The following is a 13,385-nucleotide window of genomic DNA, read 5'->3' as shown; positions in this document are numbered from 1 at the left end:
AATCTGAGATAACATCCAGGGAGGAAGCGTCAGAGGGGAGCGGCTGAAGGACAGCCTTGGCACCATGAGCAGGGCACTGCTCGGGTTGAGCTCCTCCATGAACAGACTCTCCTCGTGGTCAAAAAGAACTTTGTACATGCTAGTAAATAAGTGAAACTACAGCATAGCTCACTGACAACCATTTTTCATCCCATCTGGGCTAACCTTCAAGAGACTGAAGTTTAAGTTAACCATTCAGGGGAAAACTATAATTGGACAGCAAGGAAAAATAGTGTATGGGTGTTTATTTTAAGAACATGGGGCCTGATCAAAATCTCAAAGCCTTTGCATCAGCCCCACAGAGCTGTATTCATGACAGATATTAGGAAATTTGTGATTCTGAAATACATGATTTTTAACCTTCCAGTAGCCCTTCAGCAGTTATCATATCGGCAAATAAAAATCTGTGTTTCCATGAGGAATCTCTTCTCATGGAAAATGAGGTGAAAATCTACTCCCAAGTTTTACTATTGCTGTTACTACTAACTATTGCTATTCCTGTTTAAAAAAAAAATAATTAATTAATCTAAGGGCAAATACTACCTGCACAGGGCAATTCGAGAGATCGAGGCCTAGAACAACAGATGATATAAAGTAGGGAAAAAAATGTAAAAGCAAATGATTTGCAAATGCATTTTAATATTAGTACTTGGTATCAGAAAAAGAAATTGAGTTAAACATCTGTGAATAAAACAATATCCAAACCCCCTGAATGGTGAATACATAATTATGAATACACAATGAATGAAAACAACAAAACAGGTAGATACGGGTGGAGTTACTGCAGTCTGAAGCTACATTTTCAGAGGATGGCACTTTACCTGTCAGCAATGTCACCAAAAATCACTGCTCCAATCAAGACTCCAAGCATGAATGTAGGCTGGATTAATTTTGCAAGCCATTCTCGGTCACAGACCAGATCCCACTGTGTAACAACAGTGCTCTTCCATTTTGTATCATCATAGAGAAATCCATCAGAACAAGAAAATACGGACTTGTTGCCTTTATATTCATATGCCAGATCCAAACTCATTTCTCGTTTGGACCTGCTGCATTGATTAAGTTCCCAAATTTCTCCATTTTCCAGCTGGACTACAATGTAATTTTCTGTTGATGTCCATAGTGTCCAGATGTCCTCAAGACTTGATTCAGAGGAGTTGTAGAAGAGAACACTACTCACATTTCCAGGGATCCCACACACAAAGTTAGGAGTAACAGCCATGAACACAGACGCTAAGTAATGGATACCACATGACATAGCTTGAAAGACAGATGAAAAATAAAGAAATGCTTGAAATCTGTAAAGGGAAAAAAAAGTTTACTGAAGAAAAGCCTTTTATGCATGAAAAAAAAATCAACATAATTATTTTGTTAGGATCAGTAAATGCAGACATCATTAAAGTGTCTAGTGGTTTGTTACATATTGCTGCTACGATATTGGCTAAGCCCTGCGAGAGACCAAAGATGAGGAAAGACTCACAGCAGAAGTAATCTACTGTCAGGAAGTAAATGCTGCTCTTAGTCATGTGTTTAGCCATACACAAGAGAGACCATTTAAAAGAAGCAAATCTGAACTTAAGCACTTAGTTTGAAGCAACCTTCTACCCTCCAATTCTGTATAGTACATTCCCTCAAATAAGGCCTTAGGTTCCTGGAATGGTTCAAAAAACCAAAATGTTGCAACCTCAGGTTCTGAGGGACAGAGATATGCACATCAAATAAAACAAACCAAACACATTACGCCCTTCGTTTCACCTAATTGTACCTATATACCTGTATTGCATCTGTCTTCCGTCTCTATTGCCTCTGAAAGACAAAGAATACACGTAGACACATGTAGAAGAAGATAGAATCTGAACAGTATGAAATGTTTTGTACCAAAACGTACCTGTAAACTGGGTTGGGTTTTGGCTTAAGCAGTGTGTGCAGTTATGCATTAAAGATTGTATCATAAAGCAAACATGGTAAAAGAATATTTTATGCATAGCCTGAGTTTTGGCATTTTAACAGCTTTTAAAATATGCTTGAGATGCAAGAAAATCTTGGTATATAAAATGTACATGCATTCTGAATGTCAAAAGACTTGCAATGAACTTTAGCATCACTGACTGCAAATTCTAGATGATTTCTGATAATCTAAGCATAAGGAGTCTTCCTCAATTAAATGTTAAATTTATGCACAGAATTAGCACAACATCTGTTCAGAAAAAAACAACATAGCTTTGTTTCTCCTCCACTTTTTATTTCCTGAAGACCCATCAATTGCACTAATTTGAAGAAGGATTCAGTGAGCTTCTATATACATATCCTTAGTGCAGTATTTGCTGGGCTTTGGTAGTATGAAACAAAAAACAGGGTTTATATATATCAGAGGCTATCTCTGCTGAAGTTATAGGAAATGATGCCCCAAAAACAATTGCCTTGAAATATGTTGTGTGAAAAGTCAGAGCAATTCCAATCCCCATAACAAATGTGACCTGTAGGCCACTCCTCTCCAAAATACGTCTAATCTAGGCTTGAATTCTGGTAATAAAGACCTAGTGCGGCACTTTTAAATCATCTATCATCACAACTTCTAATTAATTTCTAAACTATCTATAAGCAAATTATTTAAACAGAATTTGATGGATACATTTTCTTAATGTCCAATTAAACAGTTCTCTTGTATAACCTAACTCCATTCACCATCCTCATTCTCCTCTGCCTTTTATCTTGTGATTCTTATTTCCTTCCTTGGTAAATGTAAACCCAGTTGCCTCTCCTGTCTTTCCAATGGCGTTGTTGCTGTACAGATGGAGCACTTTTAAACCCCTTTTCCCCTGGCAACAGCTCTATTGACTTTTCCACAGCACTCTGAGGAAAGGCCTTAATTGCTAAAACCACCGTGGCGGCTCAAAAGCTGGCTCCACTTCCCTCTTGAAGATGCTGCAAGGCAATCCTCACACAGGTGCTCTGCTGCTCTTTCCCAGCAAAGCTTGTAAGAGGTATGGTCAAGAGACACTGAACATAAACCACAGCATCCCTTAGGCCTATCAATCCCCTCTCAAGAGAACAGCTTCTTGAGGACTGAGTAGCTAGCCATAAATCAAAGCAAGGCTAAATCTGCTCTGAAAAGCTTTCTGACTATCTCGGACCACAAAAAATCAAAGATTATTCTGAATATTCTGTTCCCCTATTAATGCAGACAAATACGGTCAGCAACACTTTTTAGTTTCTCTTCTCTAGTTTCACTTTAACTGTTCCCTTCAAAAGACACAAACCCGCTTTAAAAATAGCAGGGCAAGACCAAATTCAACACCTTGGGCTATTGTTACAGTATGAAGAATGACTGAAATCAGGACTAGAAGACGTCTAGCAAATTACCAAATTTAATCCCTAGAAGCTGTGCAGTTCCATCTTCTACTAGCTAAAAAAAAGTAGCATACCTGGAACCAGGATCCCTGGTATTTGCAGTATCTGTCATTATGCATCAGGAAACTGCAGAGTCAGATAGCCCAGTTGGTATTTCCCAGACAGAAGAAGAATTAAATAATTTCAAACTCCCATACATTCATCTTGAGTTTCCTAATTAGCTCTCACAGTACAAGAAATATCATGTTCATCATTTCTCTTCTACTCAGTAACAGTGAGCAGGAAAAATATATTTATGCCATTTCTTGTTGGAGATGCTTGAAAGAAGATGACAACTTGTAAGGATACAGACTGAGAAGATGGCACAAACCAATGCATTACATTATTTTTAAAAACCCAAATCCCAAGAGCATCACAAGGGCTACGATTTTGATCAGGTCTAGCTAATCTCTGCACTAACTGCTCCCTTGAGAGTTTATCTTATCTCTTCCTGAACACTTCTTGTGATCGTACTTCAATAACCATTTTGACAGACTGCTCCGCTGTCAAGTCTTTCTGTTGGAAAGTTTCTCATTAAATCTAATCTCGATGTCCCCTTTTTCAGTGTAAGACTATTAGTAGCTTATAAAACATCCTTGTGCAACCTTGAATAAATTTTCCTTGTCTTTTATCACTTTGTTGGACAGCATTATCAGTTATCTCCTCTCTAATTACTTTCTAAAACCATATAAATTACAGTCCCTTACCCTTTCATCATTTTTCCATTGTGTTCTATAGAATAGTTTCCACCTCTATAAAAATCAATAAAAGATTAATTTTAAAGAAATATCTGTGTCATGCCATATTTCACCCATCTTTCAGGGGTTTAACTGATTCTTGGAAAAACGTTCTTCCATTTTCAGTGTTACGAAAATCTAATTCAGTTCCAATGAAGAAATCTACTCTATAGTATCATTATTTTTCTTACCTAATTTGCAGCATCCATGCTAAGCAAACACAAAAAGTCAAACAGTATGCCAGATATAGATTAATAGACATAATTTATGCTGTCTATGACTTAATTTAAGAACAGGAAAATATATTTTTACAGCAAAATGGCCATGTTGTTGCAGAATCCTGCAGGATGGATTGCACTGCAGATTTTAACCTCTAACTGCTCAATAAAAAAAAGCCAAGGATCGGGCAGAGGAAGCAGAAATAGGGAAGAATAAGGCCTGATGTGAAGCTAGAAAAGTGTTTGGCAGCACCAGTGGCTGAAGGAATCCCACAGCCCTGCCACCACACCAGTGGGCTGCTCCCCTGCCTGTAAAAACTACCTACTGCTCTCTCCAGTAAAATTCCACAACTGGCTGCCTAAGCCTCTCTCTATATATAGATATATATTTATATTAAACACACGCAGAAAAAAACAACCTGAAAACCTCTTTTGCTGTGAAGGCAAAATTCAATTCTGACTACAGTGTTGGGGTAACGTGATCTTCATGGATACTAGATTGAAAAGCCCAACCTTATTAGCTGCTGAGAATCTCCTGTGGGTAGGAAGGGCTTTGCTTCCAGAAAGACCAATTGCGTAGAGGTCAGGAAATTCATTAACTTGCATAGTTACCAAAAGGAGTTTAATTAGGTCATTAGTGCAAGATATAGAAAGGATGAGAAGTATGTAGGGGGGGATGATATATGGGATGGGAGGAGACTATAGATGCATTGAACTTTGCTTGCCAGAACAGGTGAAGATTGAAAAGGGGCAGAGAAAGACAGAGGCCCAGCCACATGGTAGACACATGTGCTAGAACAGAGGTTGGGGCAGCAGACAGTCCTGAGCAAGGAGGCACATAAAGCTGCTGCCTGTTCTATTGCTAGCCTGGGATCACTCCCTTTGGACCACTGGGGGCGTGAGTTTTATCTCAGCCCTCTTGCTGTGGCCGTCTCAATGCTCTTCCCCAATCTTAAAACCCCGGGGCTGCTTCTTGGCCCACGCTCACGCGAGGGCTGAGCAGCTTCTCCTCTTTGCGGGAGGACTCGGTGCCAGGGGAGCATGGCCGGTCCCAGCTGGGGATCCTGGAGCAGCCCCTGCGGCAGGCTGTGCTGCGCAGCAGGTCACAGCAGAACCTATACAGGTCATACACTTCACTGACCCTGAGGCACAGGTTAAAGTTTATGCTGTCCTTGCTACCTACTGTAAATTATTAACTTTTTTCCTGAATTCTTAATTTAAAAACACCGGACTGATAAGAAACTCCTCTATTGCTAGCTTCAATCTCTCTGTTGCAGGCAAACATGTAATTTAATCTTTTTAGTAAACTCACCCAACTCCATTTTAAAAGTTAAATTTCCCAGAATAAAGAGATACTGCTGCTCATGCAACAAAATGTTAAGATAAAAACATTGCTGTAGCAATAAACACTATTGAAATTCACCAAAAGAAAACGAGGCTTCTTTCAGCAAAGTCTGTGATCTATTTTCCTGGACTGATCTCAAAAAAGGCAGTTCTTGGCAAGGGTATTTTATATGCCAATTATCTTTACATACACACATCAGATTATGTAATGCATATTGTTGCCAGTAGTAATTTTCAATACCTCTTTTACGCATATTTTTCTTTTTAAAAAAGCACACTTTTTGCAGTTTTTAAGATCTGTGAACATGATGACTGTCCTAAAAGGTATGATAATCTCTTGCAGTGTTTTTCCATCTCTTCAGTGACTTGCCATGGGAGATAATTATTTGGCAAGTACATTTTGTCACTCTTGCCAGGAGTGTCAAATATAGAAGTCAAGAAGACTTTGTAGGTTACTGCTCCAGTATAGAGGTGCTTAATGAATGCCAGAAGTCAAATGAGCATAAAAACTGTCTTCACAAAAGCTTGAGCAAGACACAACATGAAAATGTTCCTGTCTTTCTTAAAATATTTCTGTGAAATTTCTCCCCAGTCATTCTTTTTACAGTTTACAGCTTATAGTAAAAAAGACTTACATTTTCTGACTCCTCCACACAAGTTTTAAGATCGCACCAGTAAGAAAAGCAACTGGCAATATCATAATGTCAGTAACTGAATTGAAGAAATATTCTTCCGTAAAGATAATGAACTAGATTTCAGACCACTGTCACGCCAGCTGTAGTCTCATGACACATACTCCGTGGCACTAGCACTGTAAAATACTTCCTTCTCCTTTCCCACTGTTTATTCATCCCCTGAGACGTAGTGCACTATACCCTTAGTTGCAGTGGTACTTTTTATGGAACGACTGTGGATTTTATCTGGGAAGCTGATGTAACTTGAAAAAAAAAGTCAAAATAGATGATGATTGAAAAGCCAAACAAGTCAGAACAGTTGCTTGATCCAATTTATATTGCATCCATGCAAACAGTCTGCACCAGTCTATTTGAAAGGTGGTACATGTGGCATGCAAAAATATCTAAAGTGGGCATTGCTGTATATATGTTAGAGAATAAATCCCCAGCCTCAGAGTACTTCTACCATTGTCAGTTATTAGAGTGTATAGCTGGAACAAAACTTGTTGTTAGACACTAATTTTCTCTTAAATAAAATATGTTTCTGATAAAATTTGTTTCCTTGTCTGTCCACCAAAGAGAGGAGAGGGTGAACTATTAGATACTCCTCAAAAGCTAATATAAAACTCTAAAAATCCTTTCAGTGTAGGATAGAGTCACAAGGCTGTTCTGTGATTAGCAAAAGATTTGTACTATTCCACAGGTTTTATGAGAACTATTTTTACTGTCTCTCTTTTCAACCGCCTTCTTAGCAAATTGCTTAGTCAGAAAACACAGTATGTTTTTGTTGTGCAGTGTACACTCAACGGGATGGTTTCAGTGGAAAGAAATTTCCAGATATTTACTATTTCTGAAAGAATTTGTCTTCAGTAACCACTTTCACCTCCGTATTCCATCCTGATTTATTTTAATGTGAGAAAAGCCATTCAAGCATTCTTTCCACTCTAAACCAAAAAAGCTCTGATGCACTTACACATTTATTTTTTGAGAGGAAAGGAGTTGAATGAGACTCAGGAGCACTATTTTTGCTATGGTGCAGAGATGCCAATTTGGAAGCAGCCTTAAATACCTAACAGACATGGTCTTATTTGACTTAGAGTGTCAAGAGTAAACTTCCTTCCCTGCTAAGGGTGGTTTAGACTGTGCTAAGACTTGGTCTCAGCCCACATCAGCAAGTTGGTTATTTCCAGAATTTGTTTTCAGAGGAAGAAGATGCTATGTTGGATATCCAGTTTAAACATAGATGAAGAAAGTCACATCAATGTAAAAATCTAGAATTAGTGCTACAGAATTTAGGGCTATCCTTTTAATCCTTGAAGGACAGTATGTTCACACCTCAGCGCAATACCCAGCCTTCTGGTTCAACTGACAGTGGAACAAGACTAAAGGCTCTAGTTTTGCACTCAAGCACCCAAGCGACGTGCACATGGCCCACCCTTGACTTTTCTGTGAAAGCAACTTCTGGTTGAGGGGAAGCGCATCACTGGGAGTGGGAACTTTTTAATTTCTGGGGCTAGATCCACTAGCTTTCCTGCATGCGTAAACTACAAGGGATTCTGAAGTAGTCAACAATGGACTTCGAACAGTTTGGCAACATTTGAGGTAAGCACAGCTCTTGCACCGTACTCTAGGCTCCTTAGTTGAAAGCATGATAAATGCTATGTAACCTGCCATAGAGAGAACCATCTACAGATGGATTATCTGCTGAAGAGAGATATCTATAAGACCTACCTATGTAACAAATTCCAACCAAACCTCTCGCTTACTTGCTGTGAGGAGCAACTGTTTTTCTCCTTCACATATTTATAGTATCTACCTTATAACTAGTAGAAATAAAGCAATAAAAGGGAGAAAAAGTGGAAATTTAAAACTGACACTGAAAACAATGGCCAAACATTAAATGGTGCACATTAATTTTTAACGTTTTTCAGGTCAGCCTTCTTTTTGATTATCAAAATTAGCATGAAATAATTTCTTATAATTCTGGTATGTTTGCAGCCATACAGGTACCAGTCCATCAGACCTCAAACTTGAGGTCACGGCTCCAAGTGGGGCTACAGCAGTTACCAGTGGAGCAGCAATCACGATGGCAACAGGGCTGGCAAGCAGGAATGGACTGCAGTTGCAACGGCAATTCCAACACCTTCCAATGGCAGAGCTGCAGTCAGTCTATTTCATTCCAGTTATCCAATTGTCCTTTCTGCTTTACGTGTGTCAAGGGTATGTACCAGGTAATTTAGTTAAAAAAGAACATCACCATGCACTTTTTAATTGTTTAGGTTTGTTTTGGAATTATTTGGGTAAGTGATAAACACAGCAGAGTGGTTATGCTTGAACAGTAGTAACACTTCAGGCTTTATACTTGGGGATGTTTCCCTTCCAGGAACAGCATTTTTATAAACATCTACCATTTAGAACATCAGGGTGTACTCTGTCTGCATGATATATTACTAGCATTACTTCTTACAGGGGAAACTCAACCCCAGTATCTTTGGTAACACTGTTCTCTTTTGGTCAGCCTCTCTTTTGGGGACAAATCCAAATTAGGTATTTAATTCTCTTCCATGCTGTAGCACTTCCCTCAGCTTCTGTAAGCAAATCATTTCACACCCTAATCTGTAAAGTATGTAATAGAATTTAAATTTTTTTATTGGGCTTCCATCTAATTATAGACATAGGCAGTACTGCACATATAAACTGTTATATTTCGTTCTTCTCTCCTCACTTAGGAAATCAGATATTTTCTGCTGTTAACCTTGATGACGCATTTCACTAACTTTGTTCAAACTATGAAAGTTTACATTTCTTTTACTTGAGCTTTTTCTGTCTATAATCCTGAAATAAAACTCACTGGTTTTCATAGAAATTATGTTCTTACTTATTTGTTATTCTATTTACATATTTCTATTGCTAAACTGAACCTGGGATAGCTGAAGGTACAATTACATGGATTGAATACCTACTACTTCACAGTAGTGAAAACTGTCGATTCTGAAGCAACTAGCAATCTATTTTTCAAAGACAGTTTTGCAAAACAGAATATGATTCAGATGATTTGGTCTATTTCTGTGGGCTACATAGCACTGTAGCACCTGCATAATGCGTCATTTTACTTTCTCCGACTCCTTCTGCAACTCTTACAATGTTATTTTGTTAATTCTGACTTGGACCACAATGACTCTTCATCAAGAGCAAAACAGAAGAGCTAAACCTTTATCTTCTTAGATTTTTAGGAATATTTCACTAAAAAAAAAATCACTTAACAAGATGTTACATGTAGGTAATTGAGTGTCAGATAATACCGCTTCTTCTAAAATTTGAGACAAAGTCAACATATAAATCAAGGCAACTCAATTTCAGCCAGGGATTCTTTGCTGCCAAAGAGAATACAGCAAGTTGCAATTCTACCTGTATAGAATTCTAGACTTGTAATTCTACAGTTCTACAACTCGAAGAAAGTCAATTTAATGCACAGTCTGGTATTCTATGAAACATGGTTTTGCTTATGTATGAATTGTTTAGGAACATCCATGTTTAGCAGCTATGTTCTACATTCAAAAGGAAAATAGCCTCCACACCAACAGCTTTTCTCTCTTTGTATATTAGAGTAGCTTGTATCTTCTACAGCCTTTGTTAAAGCTCAGTTAGGACACAAAAGAGGAGTAAGACATAGCTCCCTTCTTCCTCTCTTTTCGGGAGTCTACACTGATGATCCACCAATAGTTCATCAGCTCTTGCAAGGGCTGTCCAGAGGCTCTTGCAAGGTCAGCCAGTCTGTCCCACCCACGTTCCTGCTCAGCCAGGTTAGTATCCCTGACAGGCTACCTTCTCCGAGGCAAGGCAGGTTATCTCTAAACCCACATAAAAGAAGGTTACTAAGTGCAAGAGGGCTTTCAGCTTCTTTTGCAGATTTGGAGCTCACCTTCCCTCCAAAATGCCCCACTTCACTGTAAATGTGCAGCTCACTCTTTGCCTCTACAGAAGGCATCAGCCTCTTCTCTTCAAATGGTCATGGAAATCTGCCTCATAGTAAGACCTTATTAAATAATTAATTCTCACTGGAGAGCTTTTCATTTTGTTTTGTTTATATTAGCAGCTTGGTCATGAACTTCTGTCCGATTTTTATTTACTCGTATCCCCTTCCAGTGCAATGCTGGATATTGGTTTGGCCAGCCTGTGTCTTCACAGGACAAGAAAAATATTTCTGTTTTCTCTCCTCGGAGAGATTTACACATTGTAGAGTATATAAAATAGTATGAAATACTGAAAGTTGATTTAATAGATCTTGGATATTTGACACACTGCCTTTGATTTTAATTAGACAAAGAGTTTTTCTACAACCTGTCTTCTAAAGAAGACAAGTCAAAATCTTAACAGCTTTATTGATCTTTCCAAAGAAAATATATTTTCATTAGTTTTATTGGTCATTTATCTCTTCCATGACCAACAGACTGAGTTATTCTTGATTTCTTAATGGAAAGCAGGCAACCTTTTCACTTCCTGTCAAGGAAGATGATTCTACTACCTTTCCCTTTAAACTGTTAAAATTGGAAGTAATTTAATTAAAAACAAATAAATGCAAATTACAGATTTGACTGTTTCCAAGGATAAGAATGCACTTTTACCTCTTATTAAATACGTTATGTACTGCTCTTTTACCTGGTTATGCTTCGACAGTAGTGTCAGGATCTTTCCTTGAGTCTTTCTCTTATTGTAGCTCATACAAGGGAATGATCTGGAATAATGCTGTTTTCTAATCTTACATAAATACTTACAAGCAATATACAGGTCCCATTCTCCACAAGAATCCAATCAAGAAGCTGGATTCTGCTCAGCCCTACCAAGATTCTTCTGCATGAATATTATTTTTGTACCAACTGCACCCTTTTTTCTCAATGGATAAGTGAGACAGAACTGAGCTTGGCTACACTGATCTACAAAAGATGACACTTCTCCAAAAAGCCTAAAATACAAGTGTAACTGAGATGAGGTCCCAGTTGCTCTGACCCTGGGACTAACAGGAATTATCTCCCAAAGAAGGGTGGAGCTGTAACAAGTTTATGGTATTTCCCAGATCTGCTGACCTAAACTAGTTCCAAAGATGCAGAAAAAAAATCCAGCTGATAATTTCTTCTGGAATATGAGCCATGAATATAAATTATTTAAATGAAATGTAGTGTCATCAGTATAATTTCACCATATATCCAGTAGCTTTGTGTCAGAAAATGCTTTTGGATGTTGCTTATCTATTATTGCTTATTTTTCACCTTTTGTATTTGACTTTCTCTCTAGCACTAGACAGGCTTTCAAATGAAATATTACATCATAGATATGATAATATTTATTTATAGAACAAGGGCTAAATTAATATTATTAGTAATATTTTCTAATTTTTCATCAAGGACAGAAAGATCTGTGCATATAATTTAAAGGCTAAAAAAATGTATTTTTGCCTACATTGTAAGTTCTAAATGACTGCATTAATCTTCCTTTTTCCTTCTCAGAAAGTCAGTTGCAGGTTTTATTCCCTCACTTTCCATCCTGTTGAAATTTCTGTGTTTTCAGCACAGGCTTGATCTCTTATTTCTCTGATCTTAATGCTCTCAATTAAATAGTTGGCCTAAATCAATCTTTCCTGGAATTACCCGTATCCAAGGAACTGATTGATTGCGGATGGAAAGCCAACAACGTAGCAAGCATTGCAGCAGTAGTATTGTTGCATACGTGACAGTTTTTCTGATGCCTGACATAGGCAGAGCAAAGCAAGGCTCTTAGTATCTGCTTTGTGTTGTCTTGAGAGAAAGATGCTGGCTAATGCTGTGACACAGAAAGTGTCCCGCCAGAAGCATTTCACACACCTCAACCCCTAGTTAAGCCTTAAATGCTTAATTTAAGTTGAAAGTAAAGAATCTGGATGTATACTATACACTTGGATGTTGTCTACAGGATGCAATATACATCTATACTACTTCTCTAGATCCACTTTTCACTCAATGACAAACCACAGACAAATCTAGGTCCACCATTTATCTGGTCTGAAACCAGTCATTAAAGTAAGACAGACGGATCATGCCCTTAAAGGGTCTAATTATCGCCCTTGACAAGGGGATTAATGCAGATGTCTGAAGTTTTTACTATAGGCCTGTAAAGTTAGTGAGGTGGGCTCGCTAGTGCCTTGATTTGGACAGCTGATTTCCCCACACAGCTAGCACAGACTTATACAGATGTATCAGGTAGGAGCTTAGATTCTTCCACATCTCTTTCACAACTTAGAGAGGAGAAGGAAGTCACAATATGGCTGGAAAAGTCCAGGCCATCATGGATACAATACATTTCAATGGCACTGGGCTCCACCCAAAGTGTGGTGCTGATTGCTCTTTATAGAGCAGCAAATTATATCCATTTTTTTTAAGCACCCTTTTGGCACTTCTTTTCTACTTCCTGATGCCTTATCAGCCTTTTCCATCTATTCTCCAGGGCTTGTCCTGTATTCCTGCCTCAGCACCACTGCTGAGGCTGCACCTTTGATGCTGCTACCTAATAGTAATGCTTCCAAATAATAGGAAGAGGAAATCCAACTTCACCTCTTAATGGAAACATTTTCTGGAGGAAAGGGTTCAATCTGTGATCCAACAGATGGTGCTTCTAGATTTCTCAAAACACATTTTCATTGCATGTGATTTTCAGAGAACATCTGCTCTGAGTGAGGTGAGCATTATAGTTTGGTTGTCAATATATGATATTAAGGCATACGTTAGCTCTCTAGGTAATTTCAGTATTTTTCAAAGACAGCAGAGATTTGTCTCCAAGTATATGGGCAATCTGACGGATCAGCCATCATTACTGGTAATTGTAAATCTCAGTCTTGTACAGTTTGTCATCACGCTTTTTCCAGTCTTGGCCTTGCAACTGAGACATAGCTTACTCAGTTAATATTTTCTCCATCTTGCTGCTTTTTGTGTATTTCTGAGAAGCTGAGAATC

The 13,385-nt window shown here is 38.3% G+C and overlaps 1 protein-coding gene across 2 annotated transcripts in view; it reads right to left on the bottom strand.

Annotated features, from left to right (window-relative positions):
- Positions 1-13,385, bottom strand: part of SLC22A16 (solute carrier family 22 member 16) — a 37,336-nt gene that overhangs the window by 17,772 nt on the left and 6,179 nt on the right. For both annotated transcript variants that reach the window (XM_054195483.1, XM_054195482.1), the window contains exon 2: positions 861-1,337. In XM_054195483.1, coding sequence (XP_054051458.1) covers positions 861-1,297 — 437 coding nt within the window. In that variant the 5' untranslated portion in view covers positions 1,298-1,337. The remainder of the gene's footprint in view (positions 1-860; positions 1,338-13,385) is intronic.

This window comes from Rissa tridactyla, chromosome 3 (assembly GCF_028500815.1).
Source record: "Rissa tridactyla isolate bRisTri1 chromosome 3, bRisTri1.patW.cur.20221130, whole genome shotgun sequence".
NCBI classification, from domain to species: Eukaryota; Metazoa; Chordata; class Aves; order Charadriiformes; family Laridae; genus Rissa; species Rissa tridactyla.
This window is presented reverse-complemented; position numbering and strand designations above follow the sequence as displayed.